General features: G+C 47.7%; 2 protein-coding genes across 10 annotated transcripts in view; one reads left to right on the top strand and one right to left on the bottom strand.

Moving 5' to 3' along the window:
• The window catches only part of DENND11 (DENN domain containing 11), a 46270-nt gene extending 37427 nt beyond the window's left edge, over positions 1-8843 (top strand). For 2 of the 3 annotated variants that reach the window (XM_077850174.1, XM_077850177.1), the window contains exons 7-9: positions 74-224; positions 1194-1262; positions 2877-8843. In XM_077850174.1, coding sequence (XP_077706300.1) covers positions 74-224; positions 1194-1262; positions 2877-3072 — 416 coding nt within the window. In that variant the 3' untranslated portion in view covers positions 3073-8843. The remainder of the gene's footprint in view (positions 1-73; positions 225-1193; positions 1263-2876) is intronic. The other variant, XM_077850176.1, reaches the window with a different exon arrangement.
• AGK (acylglycerol kinase) overlaps positions 6112-18382 on the bottom strand; it is an 81002-nt gene continuing 68731 nt past the window's right edge. For 4 of the 7 annotated variants that reach the window (XM_077850178.1, XM_077850179.1, XM_077850180.1 and 1 more), the window contains 3 exons: positions 14897-14967; positions 12840-12924; positions 10772-11751 (listed from right to left, as the gene is read on the bottom strand). In XM_077850178.1, the coding sequence (XP_077706304.1) occupies positions 11614-11751; positions 12840-12924; positions 14897-14967 (294 nt within the window). In that variant the 3' untranslated portion in view covers positions 10772-11613. Of the gene's footprint in view, positions 9244-10070; positions 10179-10771; positions 11752-12839; positions 12925-14896; positions 14968-18382 lie in introns of those variants that run through there. The other 3 variants (XR_013353357.1, XR_013353356.1, XR_013353358.1) reach the window with 3 other exon arrangements.

The following is an 18382-nucleotide window of genomic DNA, read 5'->3' as shown; positions in this document are numbered from 1 at the left end:
TTCCCCCGGGGGTCGGGCTGGTGCCTCCGGGGCCGGCTTCTAGGTTCCCATGCCCTGAACTCGGGTGTCCCAGGCACCACCGAGAAGATTTTCGAGGAGAAGCGGGAACTGTATGACGTGTACGTGGACAACCAGAACGTGAGGACGCACCACGACCACCTGCAGCCCCTGCTGAAGATCAACAGCGCCGACCGCGAGAAGTACCGGCGGCTCAACGAGCAGAGGTGGGAGCCGGGGTGTGGGGCGCGGGGAGCGGTGGCCCCGGGAGCCAGGGGGGCCTGCAGGTGACGGGCCGGGCTCCTGGGGGCTTGTCCTGCCTACCGGGGCGTGGGGGCTGCCTTCCTGCCAGGCTCTCTGGGGCCTCTGAGGCCCAAGGCAGAGCACCGCGGGCTGCTCCAGGCCTTGCTCCATGGGCTGCTCCCCAGGCTACTCCCCGGGCTTGCTCCCTGGTCCTGCTCCCGGGTCCTGCTCCAGGCCTTGCTCCCCGGGCTTGCTCCCCGGTCCTGCTCCAGGCCTTGCTCCCCGGGCTTGCTCCCCGGTCCTGCTCCTCGGGCTTGCTCCAGGCCTTGCTCCATGGGCTGCTCCCCAGGCTACTCCCCGGGCTTGCTCCCCGGTCCTGCTCCTCGGGCTTGCTCCAGGCCTTGCTCCATGGGCTGCTCCCCAGGCTACTCCCCGGGCTTGCTCCCTGGTCCTACTCCCCGGTCCTGCTCCTCGGGCTTGCTCCAGGCCTTGCTCCTCGGGCTTGCTTCCCGGGCTCCCTCCCCGGTCCTGCTCCTCGGGCTTGCTCCCTTGCCCTGCTCCCCGGTCCTCCTCCCTGGGCCTGCTCCCCAGGCTTGCTCCAGGCCTTGCTCCATGGGCTTCCTCCCCGGGCCTGCTCCCCTAACTCTCAATAATGTGGCTGTGCTGTGGAATAAATGATATCATTTGCCATCAGCAGCGAAAAAAGTAACATCATCACCTGATTGCTGGGCAGTTAAGCACGATGGCCACTTGCCTGGGGTCACACAGGGCCCGGCCCGCGGGAGGGCCTCCGGGCCCTGTGCATTCCTTTCCTGTCCGCCTCTCCCTGCGGGAGGGGGGCGGGGCTAGGGGGGTGCTGGGGCTGCTCCTCCCGGCAGGGGGCCCAGCAGGTGCCCGGCCCAGGGGGGGTCCTGCAGCAGCACCAGAGCGTGATGGGGCCTCCTCCACCACAGGCAGATGCTGCTGTACTCCCAGGAGGTGGAAGAAGACTACAACCCGTGCGAGGAGGACCTCTTTGTGCTGTAAGTCAGCCCGGGCCCCAGCCCCTCGGGCCTCCAGCCCTCCCCCGTCACCCGCGGCAGCCCAGGGACGTCCTTCACTGCTGCCGGGGACACAGAGAGCGGGGCCTGTACGGAGTCCGCCGGGGGCCCCCAGAGGAGTTGAGGGAAGCAGCAGAGGTTAAGAGCACCAGGAGCCCTGTTTCTTCCCATTGAGCGTTACCTCCGACGTCCGCTGCGTGGATGTGTGTCCTTCAGGCCTCGGGGGCTCGGCCTCCATCGCCCCGTGCAAGTCAAGCCCTTCCTTGCATCCAGTGTTACGGGATAAATCAGACATTTTCACTTTTGAACCTAGTGAGAGGCGGAGGTCGGGGCAGGAGCCGTGGTCCCGACACCTCGGGGTGTCGCTCTCCTTTCCGAGCAGGAGCAGCCGTGTGAAGCGGCGCCAGCGGGGAGGGCAGGGCCGGACTCGAAGCAGAAATGGGTCTGCCAGCTTCTGGGGTCCACCAGCTTCCTGGGGGGTGCTCCGTCGCTGTGTCCTGGGTGGGGGCCGGGAAGGGCATCTGCAGCTCCAACTGCGGGGGACTCAGGGGTCGAAAACTAAAGGTTGACATTTTGACAAAAGCGTGGCACTCCCCAAGCGCACTCGCCCGTGCCTACCCGGTGTTGACGGGGAACAGAGAGCCCGCGGCCTGGGCAAGGTCTGACACCCCCCACTGTCTCTGAAATTCCTGGGCATTTAGAGCTGCTTCGGGCACCGGGTGCCTTTGCTGCGACTGAGCCCTGTGGAGTATGGCTAAAAAGTTGAGAGACAGTTCATGCCTTTCCTCAATATGACTCTTCTGTAGTACCTACTGTAAATTAAATCATGTTCTGTGTATCATCTGTCCCCCAACCACCACCCAAAAAAAAAAAAAAAAAAAAAAAAAAGGCTAATCAAAGGAAAACAAATACCCAAGGATAATGGGGATCTTTGGTAGTATTGGTGGCCACAGCTAGGCTTAGGCTTCTGTGTCCTCGTTGACCCCTCCCTCCTAGCCCCGCTGGCTGGGGGACGTGCCTGCCCCTGCTCCCTGGGTTCCACTGCGGTGGCTCAGGCTGGGGGCAGTTGGCTTCAGGGCCCTGCTCTGTCCCCACAAAAGCTTGCCCCTGCTGCTGGCTCCAGTGGCCTGGCCGGGACTCTGAAGGTGAATTTTAGTTTCTCATATTAAGTCTTGACGTCAGAGAACTACATTATCAGGGTTGGGTTTGGGGGGGTTTTCTTGGTTTTGTTTTTTCTTTCTCTTCCCCTTATGACTGAGAAACGGAGGAACACCACGAATGGGAACATGGTATGTATAGTAACCTTAACGCAGGAAGGCTGGTCTTTGGCAGGCAGGCCGTTGCTCGTTCAGAGACTTTGCTAATCATGCTTGATTAATGTCCATAGTTTTGCTAAACTGGGTATTAGTTTAATAACCCTTGAACTTTGATCCTATTTCCTTATTTTCAGAAAGGTTTCTGGTTTTGAAACCATTTGAAAGCATATTAAAGGGACGTAGTTTTGGTTTTTTGTGTGTGGATTATTTGGTGACTTTTTTTTTTTCTGCCCTCTGGCACCCCACCCCCCTCCCCCTTCCCTGTGTCTTGTGAATGCAGGTTTTTCCTAGAGCAAAACAACCGGATATTTCAGACTTTGTTGGAGGTGTCTGCCAGTCAAGATAAAACTCTGACCGCTGAGCATGCCCGCGGCATGGGTCTAGACCCCCAAGGAGACCGGAGCTTTCTGATGGACCTGCTGGAGGCCTATGGCATCGACGTCATGTTGGTCATTGACAACCCCTGTTGCCCGTAGGAAGAGTGAGCCGAGGCTGGTGAGCCGCTCTCACCTGGGGATTTCACACTGGGCCCCAGAAGACCTCATTTTTTATTAAGTTGATGCAAAGGATTATGGTTTATACTTTCCAACAAATGTGATTTTTGCAATCTCCTTTCTTCCCTTCCTCCCTAGTGGTGAGACGAGACCACCTTGGTTTTGCGTCCTGCTTTGGTACGATGTTGGAATCTACCACTTTCTCCCAGAACTGCTGCCTGGTTTGGTTGTCAGAGCTGAGTCTTTCCTCTCCATATTGAGTGACTTGAGGGAATGTGGTGGAGGCCATATATCACTAGGAGCGGGCCGAGCTCTGGAAATACTGGGTGGACTGTTGAGAAAGTCTCTATGATTTTCCATCCCTTGAGGTACTCGAGACTGAGAGAACTGTCCGGAGTGGCCTTGGATGTGCACCTCCTGAAGGTGGAAGCTAGACCTCCTGACCCTTCAGGGTTTTTATCTGTTCTGGGAGTCCAGTGTTGAGGTCAGATCCTTTCTCCTGTTCAGTAGGGCAGATCTGTGTCTTCTCTGTTCATGTGAGTAGAGCCCTCGAAGAGGAACAAAAGGATGTTTCTCTCACTAAGTGTGAACCTCTCTCGGCACAGAATGACAGGAAGAGGCTTCTCTTACCAGCCAGCTGGAAACTAAAATTGTAGAATGAAGCCTTGAGACTTTCCTCAGAGTAGATTAGCGGCCACTCAGTGTGATACTCCTCCTCTCTCCGAATCCCCCTCCTCTAGGGATGGCCCCGGACCTTGCAAGCAAATTCACTTTACCGTTTAGTTTCCTTTAAGGGCTAACTATTCTCTTGGAAGTAATTTAGGTATTTTTAAAGAGTAACGTTGGTTGCCACCAAAGGTGTAGAGCAGTTGGGGTTCAAACAGGATGGAGAAGATGTTTCTCCACCCGAGAATGTGTCCTCCGGACACGTTGCTAGCAGGGCTTCTGGATCAAAAGAGATTCAGTGGATTCCGTAATCGAGCAAGGATCTGAGCTGGTTACTCAAGAGTTTAGAGCAAGACTCTACCAATTTGGAGGCTTCACAAGTTTCTCTTGGGCAGAGATGACATTCCCTGAGCTCAGTAATTGGGGCCAGAGACTAACACATTTGTCAGCGAATTTGACAGTGCCTTCACCTAGGGAAGTGGTTGGAACCCCTGAGGTCAGGGGGGAGTCTGCCCGTATTCCCCTCACACGTTTTGGTCTGGGACGACTCCCGTGGGGCCCTGCTGCTGCTTCTCTTCTGGGCATTCCAGGGGTGCCAACTTAGAGGAGACGGTAGTTGTTTGAAGCTGGCTCTCGCATGCAGAGCTTAGATCTTTTGGGACAGAGTTTCCAATTTTGACTCGGGCTCCTGGGTTACTGGTGACGATTTGTTCCCTTTCGACCTTCTTGCCTGGCTGTGTCGTTGGCCTCGCCACGTATCCATGTGTGTGACTGGGTTCCAGCCACACAAAGAAAGAACTTTCGGACGGATGGATCACATGTCCTATCTCAAGACTAGCTTTTTAGGGCTCACTGCTTTATTCAGAAATATTTCACTGTAGCTCCTTGATGCGGGATTCAAGACTAAAGAAAGTCACATATAAAAATGCAAACGCATATTGGTTCATCAAAGTAACCTCTTTTATGTAAATATATAGAGAAGTTCGGGCATTGACACATAAACTGTACAACTACTACACTTCTCTCCTCTGCAGTGTGGGTTTACCATCGTGTCGGTAATACATGTGTTTACATAAGAAGCTTCACCACCTCTTTCCTTGAAGAGCAACGATGTCTGGTCTCTGGGGAAGGAGCGGCCTTTCTGACCTGGGTCATGGCAGTGCTGTCTGAAGGCTCAAGGTTTGCGTAGTTAGGGGCTGGTCTGCCCGAAGCAGGGGTAGGGCTGGCGGGAAGGGTCACGTTCTCTCGGTGGACATAGGTCCTCTTCCTCAGGACTTGAGGGCATTGTTGGTTGTTGGAAGGGGACTTCTGCGCCCGTGCCCTTCTGCACGCGAATGCTCGTGTGTGTGTGGAATTGCAACTCCAAGTTCACAGGTGCTCATGTAAAGGTCATAAGGTGAAAGTGAGGTTCCAGTATTTTCCTTTGAATGCTGGGTGGGGCTCCAGGCTCCTTTCAGCTCGTGGCTCTAACAGGCTGGCGGCCACGAGGCCTCCTGTGTGGTCCCCTCGCACTCGTGCAGAGCAGGGGGCGTGTGGAGGGGAGTGTGCAGGTGAGCCTGGGCTCTGCCGACCCCCACACAGAACTCCCCCAGCCACCCTGTAGCCCTTTTCAGAGAGAACCCAAGGACTCAGTCCTTCCCCTGCCAGCTTCCTTAGGGGCCGGAAGTCCAGCATGCCCCCCGGCTCTGTATTCCCCTTTGTCACTGTCCACCCTCCCCTGAGTATTTCTTGCCTGGATTGTGATATGAAGCCTCCAGTTTCTGAGCTCACCTTTCGAAGACTGACTTTGGACCTGACTCTGCTCCCATCCCCCTCCTCCCCCCACAGTATGTCCAGGTTGCAGCTGCACCCGGCATCATTTGCTGCCCCTTCGCTAAGAGGGGAACTGGTGCAAGGTATACCTGGAAGGACTCCCTGCAGTAACAGCAGAAGCTAGAAGCCACACCTGCTTTCGAGTCCTTGTTGAAAGATTTCCTTAAAACCTTTCTGCTTCTGTTCAGAAGACCTGGGCCAGCATCTTCGTTCCTGCCTCGTAGGGTCCATCAGGTCTGGAGCAGCAGGGATGATTACCATGGATTCCTGAAGTGGGGCTGGGAGCCTGGGGCCGGGGAGCGACCCCCCTGGACTGTTGAACCTCATCCCCTCCCCTGCCTCAGCTGGCTTGGCCCTTCCAAGAATTTGAAGCCTGATCTGATGCCAAGCTGTGAGCCACGTGCTCCTCTGGAAACACTGCTGACCTGAGACACCTGGGCTGCTCTCATTCCTGAATCAAGTCCTCAGAGAAAAGCCAGGTGGCAGGATTCCCAATGGGGCCAAGCAAGAATCCAGGCCTGAGGTTTATTGAAGTCCAGCAAATTGCGACTAAGGCCTATTAAAGTGGTTTTTTTTTTTTTTTTCAATTCTGCAGGCTTGGCAGACGCTAATATTCAGCCTTGGAGAAAATGTCCAACTGTGCTCAGGCTTAGGATTCTTTCTTCAGGAAGAGTCAGAAATGGTAGGATTTATCTCCTATGAGAGCCAAAAATATGGGCCAATTTGTTTAGAATTAGCTAGGGCTTTAATGAGGCATGGAGCAGGCCCTAGGCCTGGGGTGGATCCGTTCCGGTGTGCCCCCTGGGGCCACGCACCGTCCTCAGGACTGCCATGGATTGGAAGGCACTGGCTGTCCAGCATGGCAGCTTCCTCCGTTTGGCCAGGGAATGGGTGCCGAATTCATTGATAATGATAGAAATAAATTAGCCCAGAACTTGCATCTGTAATGTACCTTGTTTTGTTCCATGTGAAAATCAAGATGAGAATTTTAAGTGTAGCACAGGGCACAGGCCGTTCTAAATGCCACCCGTGTGGACTGATGTATCCGCGTAACCACCTGGCATTTTAGCTAGAAGACAAAGGTAAAGATAAATTAAATCCTAGCTGAGTCGGGTGTTTTTCATTCTGGTGGCTAGGAGGATAAACTTGCTATTTGTCTTGATACACTGAAAGCCCTTCCAACGCAATAAAAAGATGAGATGATTCACCTTTAAACTGAGGCCTTTTGGGAACCTTCTGTAAAGGGCAGTCATGAATTAAACTTTTAATGGGAGGACAAAAACCTTCTGGGAAGAGGCAGGGACCTCAGGGAACTCCCCCCCCCCTTCTTTTTCTAAAACTGTATAGCCCAGGGAATGGTTGAGACGCTTTCTCCAAGTCCCCATATGGATCACACTTGTAGAGATGAGGGAGGAGGAGCTGAAAAAATTAAAAGGCCACGGTCAGCTTGATAGTGAACTTTGCTCCGTAGGATATTGGTTCTGAAATAGGCAAGAAAGGCAACCCGGGACCAACACATCACGCAGGGGCTTCCGCCTCACCGTCTGGTTCCTCGCCAGCAGGCCGGGAACCTGTGAGGTCCAGCCCGAGGATCTTCCCACCGCCCTTCTCAGCCCTGCTTCAGGCCCTGTGGTGAGGCTCCTGCAAATGCGACCTGTCCCTTCTCATTCCAGGAAAACCCTTTTCTGATTCAGGTAGGGGACGGCGAGGAGTCCGGGGCTCCTCTTACTCCTGAGCCGTGGATTTTTTAGTATTCCGTTGTGAGATGAATATACCTCTGTTCCCAGGAGCTGCTAAGAGTGTTGGGAGAAAGGCCAACTGTGAATTAAGTTAATGTTTTTCTTATAAGAAATGGGAGTTTATTTTTCTATCGATACTACTGTGTGATGGAGTGTGCAGATGTTGAGATGGAAGGACATTTCAAAACTATAATCCTTGAAGAAATGCCAAGTTGTGTAATCTGGAAGCAACCGAGACTCCATAGAAAAGTTTTGTTTTCGAGTGTGAATAAGGAGACAGTGCTGCGGTCTTAACCGCACTCTCTAGGAGATGAACCGTGACGGTCCTGGGGTGGATGACACAGTCTCCGACCTTAGGGAAAATTCCCGTACAAAGCGTGTAAACGTGATAATGCTGATTAGTGAGCTGCTTACTGGAGCGGTGTGATTTTATAACCTGGCACTTTAATTCTTTTCTGGAGCTGGAATACAGGGGCAGTTGGATGAAACTGCACATTTAGAAAGGAAGTAAGAGTTTTTCTAGTGCTTATAAATGATAATAGAGAAATAAAGCCCTCTTTATTCTAGAAGCTCAGCATCCCATGGGCTGTTAGTGTTAACATAGCCTAAATTCAGAAAATTTATTTACTTACCATGGTAGAAGGATGGGTGTGAATTACGTTTGTTGTAGAATGCCGGTTTAGGCTAACAATACATTTACTCTGCTTTCTGAGGACAATTGGGGAACACGGGTAGGTTAGGGCCTTAGAAATTAGCCTGGGATGATCCACAACGGTGGTCACTGAATTAGCTGGTAGCAAATATAGTTCATTGACGTTGGAGTGAAAACTTCCTTTGGCCAAATCAAGAGAAGATAAAAGTCGACAAAAATATTTAAGGCAGCATTAGGAATAGTTTGTGTAGAGTGCCCACAAAGACCAGACTTACAGAGGGTGTCAATTCTGTGCTTTTGGACAGACTGGGTAGGAGACTCTAGGGGTACAGAGTAGAGGAAAGCAAAATTAACCTCTTATTTACCCAAGCTTGTTGGCTAAATTTTTTTTTTTTTATAGGTCTGGGAAATAAACCTTTTCTGAAAAAGGAATAGTTTGTAGTCTTGGAAAAATGGTTTTCCTATTTTTCTCCTGTTAGGATCAGCATAGCCCCCCCCTGTCGCCTTAAGTGTCAAATCCCTATTTTGATTAACACCCCAGCATAAGAGTTACAGCAATAAGAGACACTGAATCTATTTTTGTTTAAATTCTTTACCTCATAGTATGAAATTAATTAAATTGACAGTTGATAAATTTTACCCTGAATACTAGTGCATATAGGTATGTTGTTCCGTTGTGAATGGTAATGATTTTAATGGCCTAAAGAAAGCTGGGGTTAATCCTGGAGCTAGGAGTAAATGTTTAATGGATTTTGTTCTGTGGTACAAATAACATCCGTGTATATCATATCTGTATATATCTGAACCAAGCTGTGTGCAGAGGTGGATATAACTATATTTACAGAATACAATTTTTACAATTAAAATTCACATTTTAACATGAACATGTGTGTGCAGTGGTCTTTCACCAGTCTGAGAAGTGTGCTTTATGGGAGGAAGGAGAGGGTGGCCCCATGTCAGAGCACAAACAACAGAGTGACCCAGTGAGTCTGGGACCTGCCCTCCTACAGGCCATGGTCTGTCTGCATAAACCACCTCGAGGTAACGGGAACCAGAGCTCGGAGTAACCGTGCCCTCCAGGATGGCCAGGACTGTGCACACAGCCACACATGGAAGTTTCATTTCATTTTTAACTTTTTGGGGAGTTCTTTTAAGGCAGTACAGGGGTAAATTCCTACCGTCATGGGCTCTTGTGTTCAAATCCAGGTTCCTCCTTTCCCAGGTACGTGACTGACCATATGATATCACCTTCCTAGGGCTGGGGTGAGAGCTGAAGTCTTGCTTCTGTAAAGAAAGCACTGGCACATGGTGACTACAGCTGTGTGCACAGGCCAGTCCTGGTGCTAAGCAAACAGCTCTCATGCTAGAAAACATCTGCTGGGTTTTATTAGAAATAATCTTAGCTTTTGAGTAAAGCCTTCCTAAAGTCTTGTGCGTCCAGGAGGTGGGGGACTCAGGGTGTCCTCGACCCCTCCGCAGTCCCAGCCTGGCCGACAAGGTGCTCTCAGAGCTGCACTGCTGGGTGTCCTTCATGCGGATGGTGTGCGCCAGGACTGTGCCAAGGACAAGGCCATAAACAATACGGAAACCGTGTTCTTGCAGGAAATAGCTTGAATCAAGAAAGGATTCCCACCGGGGATCACAGATTTCAAAAGGAATTAAAAATATTAATCTATTAAACATCACTGGACGGCTCAGAATCGCTAAGTAAACCCACATGCTGGTAGCCAGCCGATCACCGAGGAAGAGAGCCAGCTTCCGCACTGGTCCTTTACATTCTATCCAAAACCCAAGATGGTTTAGGACCCTCCTGGCTCCTACAGAAACTTTCCCTCCTCCCCTCTGTGGGTGCTCCTTCTACTGCAGGTTGGAACCCACCTACTTTTGGTGGGCAAAGCACAGCTTTTGACCCCACTCTGAAGAATATAGAGCCTAACAGGTAAGCCTTGTTTTTTGTGATCTTCCTTCATTGGCCTTTTGTAGCTGCTTCATAATGCTTTCAAGCATTGGTCTTCACTCTCCAAGGGATTCACGGGCACAGGGAGACGGACTGTCCTAAAACCCATCTGCCTGGGGATGAGCCTGTGGCCAAGGCATCGCTTCCTACTTACCCCCTTTATCCCCCATGCTTCCTCTTTACGAAAAGGTGCACATCTCCTCGCTTCCAGGCATTGCTGCTGGAGAACAGAACCCTCAGGGGCACCAAACCCTGGAAAATCCTGACGGTAGTAGTAAAAGTGAATGGTTATAAAGCCCGGCTTATAAATCATTGGCGAATCAGGTAGTTTCTGGCTCTCTTGCTTTCAACAAACTAAAAGAAGATCTAATTAAGCTGTTACTGTGGTAGATTACTAACCTTTGATCTGGAATTCCAAAGGAATTCAAAGAAGACATTAGAATCCTTTGTCGTCTAATTTAGGGGCTTAGAACTATCAGAAACGCAACAAGGAATATAAATGACATTGAGTCCTGTTCTCAGCTGTAAACAACGTGTTCTTGAACTCATTAAAGAGCATTCTAATAAATGTTAATTTTTAATTATCAAAAATTGGCAGTATTCTTTATCAGTTGTATTTCAGTAATTACCTCAGTACAGGATTAACTTATAACACTAAAAAATTATTTCCATTTATATTTTTTTGTTGGCAAGAAAATAAGGCAAGTGATAAAATTTCAGGCATGAAAATAGATCACAATGTGATAGCATTCTTTGCTGAAAGTGGAATGGAAATACCAAAGAACCTATTTGTTTATTTTTGTAAATGGAGGATAAAGTGTCAAATTTCTATACATTTAAATTGAACCAAATATGTTTAAAAGAGTGATATAACAGTTTTATTTTAAAATAATATTTACATGACACCAGGAAAGACATACTTTGGCAACATCTTAAGTTGATATCTAGAAAGTGAGGGGATACATGATCTTTCAAAATCCTTTTCGGGGTGGGGTGGTGCATGAGCAGAAAAGGGAGTGGTATGCTGTACAACACTGGCAGGTGAGGCTGGGGGCACCTCCTGGAGTAGAAGCACCTGGGGGAGGGTGCCTGCTTTTATTTTTTCTTTTAGAAATGGAGATTCCTGGGCCCCATCCCCAGGCCGAGTGACTAGGTTTGGGGTGGACCCCAAGTCCATTGTCAACATGCACCCAGGTGCTTCTCATGCAAACCAATACTTAAGCGCTACTTTAAAAAATAATACAAACTGGCCTTTTATAGTTTTTCAGCCCGGGCTGAAGATGGAAACACTGTGCGTGTCTTTAGGATGGAGGGTGAACTGCCAACAAGCTAAATTTGCATCTGAGCCCAGAAAGTCACAGCACCAATGGGGAAGCCTGGAAAGAGGATGGAGGTGCGGAGGGTGGGCAAGGCGCTGAAGTCCCAGGAGGGCGCAGGAACAGAACCGGGGTGAGGCCGGGGAGGCCCTCTTGCAGCCGGGGCGTGGGGGCCTCTCCCAGACCTGCCTGGAAAACCACGGTGGATGAGGGGGCGAGGGTGACGGCGGAGGCTGCACATGCTCTGGGGGGGGCCGTGGGGGGGGGGGGGGGGAGTACTTGCCACGGAGGTGCCCTGGGATCCTGCGACAACGGGCAGACAGGGCAGGCTGTGCCTGCTGGTCCCACCGAGGCCTAAAGTGCAGGGTGGGGGCGGCCAGCTCACTGGGCTGCGCCGGGCAGCACCTGTTCCCTCTTCCTTGGGTCGCAGAAGAACTGCAGCTTCCGGGGGAGCAGCTTCACCTCCACCGGCATCGCCTCATACTCCTCGCTGTCGATGCTGAAAGAGCCCCCTGTTCCCTGTGGAGGAGAGGGGAGTGGACCGCTCACTCCAGCCATGGGCTGCCGGGGTCCTGCCCCTGGACAACCCCCTCCTCCTCAGGCCTGATCCCGCTGCTGTTTTTTTTTTTTTTTTTTTAAAGTCTGGTGCTGCTTCTGCAACTAACCCCAATTCTCCCATCCATCTTTTTTTTTTTTTTTTTTTTTTTGCGGGGGGCAGGGGCGCTTCTATCACCTCCCAGAATATTTTGGGATTTGAGAAAGACTATAATTTAAAAATATTTACTAAACGACAGGGGTCCTCCCATGTCTTTCAGGAACATACGATGTTCTAGGACCTTCTGAGCCCTCCTCTTAGGAAAGCCATGATGTCCACTCACTTATTTTCATGGTTCTTCTTTAGGACTTGCATAGTAGCTTGATACCTCAAATATGGCAACATTAATGGTACAGACTCTATAAAACCTTCCGTAATTCATGCATTTAGTTCAACATTCGCTATGTTGAAACTACGGTGCCACCCACTGTGGGGGAGAGCTTCCGTTTTACCTACAATCCTTTCTGAATACCTTGGATAATGGGCTCAAGTCTGCAGAAGCCATCTGTGGCAGCTCTTTCCTGAGGCAGGGCGCACAGAATAACTATATAATTTAGATTATACTCCTAACATTTTCCCCACTTATATAGGTTATTCTAAGCATGGCATTTCATAATACAGAAAACTCAATGCCATCCCCAAGATTTTCCAGATCCTTTATAAAAAAGGAAAAAGTGAATGTAGGATCCACTGAGTACCTGCCAACTAGAGAATTCCCTGTGTCATAACATAGCAACCTCTATGTAATGTACATTCAGAAAAATAGAGGCTCAGGAGATGTAAAGATCACTTTAGAGAATCGTGGCTTAAAAACACTTGAAATCTTCAGGAGTCCCCTGCTTAGCCCCTGACTCAGAAGGGGGTCCTCTCATCTTTTCAAGTATTCCTCACCATCACCCAGAGCCTGGCCGAGGGCGCGGCCCATACCGGGCAACCAAATGAGGGTCTGTTCCTCGAAAGGAAGGTGGACCAAGAAAGAACCTGAAGCTGCGGGACGGGAACCCCTGCTCACCTCAGGAAGCAGCAAAGTGCACTGGCTGGCCTGGAGACACTCGGTGCCGGCCGCACGCAGCTCGGGGTCCCTCACCTTTTTGCTTCTGTGGGTACAGGAAAAAGCATATTTGGACACCAAGGCTGGCAACTCATTCAATTGCAAGAGCACAGCAAGTTCTTTTGTTGAGATTAAATAGACAAGCTCATGCTATGCTGAACCATGGCGTTCTGTGACTAATTTTCCCACAATGATGCTTGCTTAGCAGTGTGACATATTTTAGATTGAGAAGGAAGGTTAACTTGCTGTAGAGAACTGTGGATGAAGTGAAGACAGAGTGATTCTGTACCTAATCCTCGGGCTATTAAAAAACCTGAAATTTAAACATTAGAATGAAATGAAAAGTACTTTTAGTAGTTTTAGAAAAAGTACTAAACTTGTCTTATTTGGCACTTGTAAGTGTATCATTACTTGAAGAAGAAAACATTTTTTTATTCTACACATTTCTTTTATGTATGTATATGAATAACCAATTCCTGATGATTCTATTCCTATTAACAGTCTGCTTAGCATAGTACTATCTTTCCCTTGGAGTGAAAACTAACAGACTGTCCACACACACAGACACACACACACTCACACACATACTCCCTCCACCTCACGCACATATACCAATGAGAGCTGGTTGTGGTCAGTGGAAAGAGTAAAAGTTAATCCAAGTCAGTTAGTCCATTCTTTACCATTAAATGATAACATTAGTCTTTAGTATATGAAGCTTCAGAGTTTTCTAGAGCAACCTCACAATGTTCTATTCCAATACCCAGAGGAAACAGGCGTTACCTAATCTCACTTCCTATTTGAGACCAAAGGAAACCATGTTCCTGCTGCTGAAGATGATGATTGCAATGATGCGGAACATAATGACTTCACCTACATTAAGCAATATAATCGGTTTTTCTTTCTATTTTCAGCTGTCAGTACTATGAAGGAGATTTGAGTACACTGGCCCGGGGGGAGGGGGGAGGCACACTCTCAATTGAGATTGTGTGTGGCTTCTGGACACTCTAGGAGACAGGCTTTTCCTTTCTTCATTCTACGACAGATACAATAAGGGAAGCAAAGCCTGCAGAATGGGCTAGTCAGCATCTGAAGAATTTATACCAAAGGCAAAAATACCACAAACCAATGAAAGACATTTCACTGCCGGGTTCTGGCGCAGATAATGGGGTAGCCATGGAGACCGGGCTGCTCTAGCAGCAATGTCTACTCCTTAGATGAGCACAAGAGGGAGCTCTGAGACAAAGCACCAAAAAAGAAAAACACAAAAAATCTCCTAGCAGATTACCAGTTGGCATGGCAACACGTGGGCTCCTAGGATGTGCTGAGGCTGGCTGGGAGGGTTCAGAGCATTCGTAACCAATGAAACTCTGGCAGAGGTCAGGCTTAACAAATCAGACAGGACTGGAGGATATTTTCTAGTGATAAAGGAGAAAAGCCTGGAGATTGTCCAAGGTACTCAATACCTTTTCAGGTTTTCCATTACTTCCCTGGAAGCAGGACAAGGTGGACTGGCATGAATTGTAACTGATATAGTGAAATGCTTCACCACCGTGAAAAAGACTTTCCCATACAGCCTCTTGTTTGAGACTCAAAAACAATCCTGAAGCAGTTAGATGTGATTATATATTCGCTTCCATACACAGAGAAGGGCCCACAGAAGTTAAAGGGTTTGTCCAAGTCATGAGGCCAGGACGTAGCAGAATCAAGATCTGTAGCCAGCAACTTTGACCCTGAAGAAAGTTCTGGACACTGTGCCATGCTACACTGAATCCTTCATCTCATTGGAATGGCAGGCTGTCCCCACACTCTGACTTTCCAAAAATGAACAGGGAAGTCCAGAGTAGGAGAGGTGCGTTCTCTGTGTCAACCCAAATACTTGAAAGAAAGAGGCTATACTGTCCCCAAATCACATAAGTCCTAAGTTGGGTCTCCATCTTAGACTTCATGAGGACCCTGAATAGTATGTGCTGGAATACCAACTACTTAACCAGCATTTCCTAAAGCCCCAGCCCACTTACCCTATAGTTATGAAGTCTCCTTTGCTGACAGTGTCGGGTTCAATGCAGATGTTCATAAAGTCTTCTTTGCTCTAGAAGGTCAGGAAGACTAACATTAATACTCTACATTTTTGCTAATGCAGCCTGTTGTCCGTTAGCCTCAGGGGTTCATATTTTGAAGCTGTTTATTATACAGAGACTTTCACTTTTAATAACTTAATCCTGAATATATTTCCTTTTTTATTTTAAATACATGAAGAGCCTTATTGAGCCTCATTTACATGCCATGAAATGCATCACTGCTTGTTTGGTTGGTTGGTTTTTGCTACCCAGATAAGCTAAACAAAAACTCATGTTTGTCAGAACTCAGAGTAAGAGGTCTGTGCCATTCTACCACTAATCATCACAGCTGTTGTGGTCTCTAAGGTTCCCTCCCTGAGGTCAGGCCTCAGTCTGCCTACCCCAGCGAGCCTCCATCCTCACTATCCATCAGCATTACAGCACACCTGATGGAGCAGCTTCTTGACATGCAGAGCCCAAGGATGTGCTGGGTTTTTTGTATTTTTAAAGATTGATTTGAGAGAGAGAGTGATCACAAGCAAAGGGAGGGGCAGAGGAGAATCTTCAAGCAGACTCCTCCCTGAGCTCAGAGCCTGACATGGGGCTCGATCTCACGACTCGCAAGATCAAGACCTGAGCCAAAACTAAGAGTCGGACACTTAACCGACGGAGTCCCCCAGGTACCCGCCAAGTATGTGTTTTCAAATGTTCTTTTTTTTTTTTGCTTTGTTTTTTTTGTTTTGTTTTGTTTTCAAATGTTCTACACGCAGTTTTGATATGCAACCAGAGTTGAAGAGCAACAATCCGTTTCTGCCATGGTAGTATTTTAAATTTTTTCATTACTGACCACCAAAAGCTCTAGATGAACCAAGCTATGAGGAAGTGGCTATAAAACCAGACTGGGTTCTTGGACCAGTTTCCTGCCAGTCAGTGGCTAGCAATACAAAGCCGGCCCTCTATAAATCCGAACCAATACTTCTGTGTCTACTTCAAATACAGGTTTTGTTTCTTTCTGGACAGGTTCAAAATCTGTAGCCCCAGGATAATCCATGAGCTGCTGAAAGCAGACAGCCTTTGCCTAAGATTAAAGAGCACTACCAAAGCACAACTTTCTCTTTCAACCAGGAATTACCAAGAACACAGAGGGAATGATTTTGCTCTAAGTTCACCTTTTATTCAACAACTGAGTGTCAACTACATCAACTCTCCTAGGTGCTTACGTTACATCAACGAGCGAAAAAAAGTATTTCTGCTTATAAAAAATTTATCTACTGGGGAAAGTGGAGGGAATACAAAAAAAAATTAAAATCTAACCATAATAAAATAATAAGTTATAAAATATATTAGAAGCATGTTAGAGTGTATCAGTACAAAAACGATAAATTATAGATTATACTAGAAGTATATTAGAAGTATATAAAAAAGTATATTAGAAGTATATTAGAAATATATTAGAATTTATTAGAAAAACGAGAGAAAAGAACACAAGAAACACGAGATGGTATGGGTGGTAGGGGTGATTATTTTAAAGAGGGGTCCAAGGGAACCTCATTGAGAAACTAAGCTCTGAGCAGACACCTGAAGGAGGTAAGGGAATTAGCAATGTGCATGTCCAGGGCTGCGGTTCCCAAACTTTAGCAAGTGTCACCTGGAGGGCTTGTTAAAACTCAGACCCTGGCCCCATTCTCAATTCATGGTTCAGGAGATCTAGGGTGAGGCCCAAGGACATCCAGTTCTAACAAGTTCCCCAAGACTATCCTTTGAGAACCACCAGTGTAGGGAAGAGCGATCCACACAAGGGAACTGCCAGGGCAGGGACCTTACAGTGGAAACATGCCTGACATGTGAAAGTACAGTCAGGAAACCAGTGTGACTGGAGCAGAGCGAGAAAAAGGGACAACAGGAGCTGAAGTCACAGAAGAGGGGAGGCCAGGGCCCTAAGGTCTGATGGCCATTATAAGGCTCTTAGGCTGAGTGGAAGGAGGAGCCATTTGGAACCTTCTAAGCAGAGGAACAGGATCTGGCTTCATCTCAATAGGACCTTTCTGGATGCTGTACTTAGAGGAGAATGAAGGGGTGGGGGGGTAAGGGAGCCACTCAGGAACCCACTGGAATCACCCAAGCAAAAGGCAATGGTGGCTTGGAGCAGTTAGCAGGGGAGGTGGTGTTAAGTGCTGGCATTATTTAGAAGGTGAAGCCACCAACCAGCACTTCCACCAAGATCAGATGTGAGGGGAAAGAGGGTGGCTCCGAGAGGTTTGGCCTGAGGGACTGAAAGCCTGGAATTCCACTCAGCAGCAGTGGGGAGCCTAGATGGAGTACTACCACTGCCATCAAGGCAGGCAAGGGAAGAACAGAAGCTCAGTTCTGGACCCGCAAAGATTCCAAGGTATACTAGCCAGCTAAGAGGGGAAGTTAAGTAGTTATACATGTGAGTTATAATATATGTCTAGGATTTGTTTTTTGCGAATAGTGCACATGCAAAAATCAATATGTTAGACGACCCTGACAGATTCACATGAGAAGACTATCTTGATAGATGCTGGAAAGGGACTTGATAAAATTAAATATGCAGTCATGATAAAATCTCTTAGCAAAATTAGGAATAAAAGGCAACTTCCTTAATCTTATAAAGAGTATCTATAAAAAAAAATCCCATCAATCTCAAGAACGTAGCAATGAAACCTTTCTGTCTACATCAGGCTTCAGATGACACTGACTACCACTACTTCTATTGAGCACTGTACTGAGGTCCTAGCCACAGCAGGAAGGTAAGAGAAACGATTAGCAGTCCCAGTATTTGAAAGGAAAAACAAAACTTGCACCATTTGCATTTGTTAGGACTCAATCTATACAAAACCCAAAGGAATCCATCCAAACTTAGAATTTAGTTATAAAGCTGTTGATTTGGTATCAATATTTAAAAAGTCAATTACATGCCCATCTAAATCTAATATTTAAAAAAGAAAATTTAAGGGATACTGTCTAAAACAGTAAAATTAAGATGACCAGGAATATATCCAGCAAAAGACAAAATGTTAGGACTATAAACTTCATTGAAAGGCATTACAAGCCTAAGAGCTCTGCTATGTTCATACCACAGAAGAGTCAATATTATAGAAGTGTCATTTCTCTTCAAATTGATCTACGGGTTCAATGTAATTCTGATCAATATAACAGATTTTTATGTGGGACTTAATAAAATAAAACTTTTAAGGGATTTATTGAGGTCAAAGAGTCAAGAATAGCCAAGAGACTCTTTAAGAAGAAAAACATAGAGGGATTATAAAATGATAATTAAAAAAAAAAAAGCACCATACTAATACAGGTTTAGAAAAACAGAGCAACTGAATCGAGAACCTACAAATACATCCATGCACATCTGCTCCCGCAGTATAAAAGGCTTTACAGCAGATGGGGGGGTGGAAGATGTTTGGTAAATACATG

Source organism: Canis aureus, chromosome 15 (genome assembly GCF_053574225.1).
Source record: "Canis aureus isolate CA01 chromosome 15, VMU_Caureus_v.1.0, whole genome shotgun sequence".
Classification (NCBI taxonomy): Eukaryota; Metazoa; Chordata; class Mammalia; order Carnivora; family Canidae; genus Canis; species Canis aureus.
This window is presented reverse-complemented; position numbering and strand designations above follow the sequence as displayed.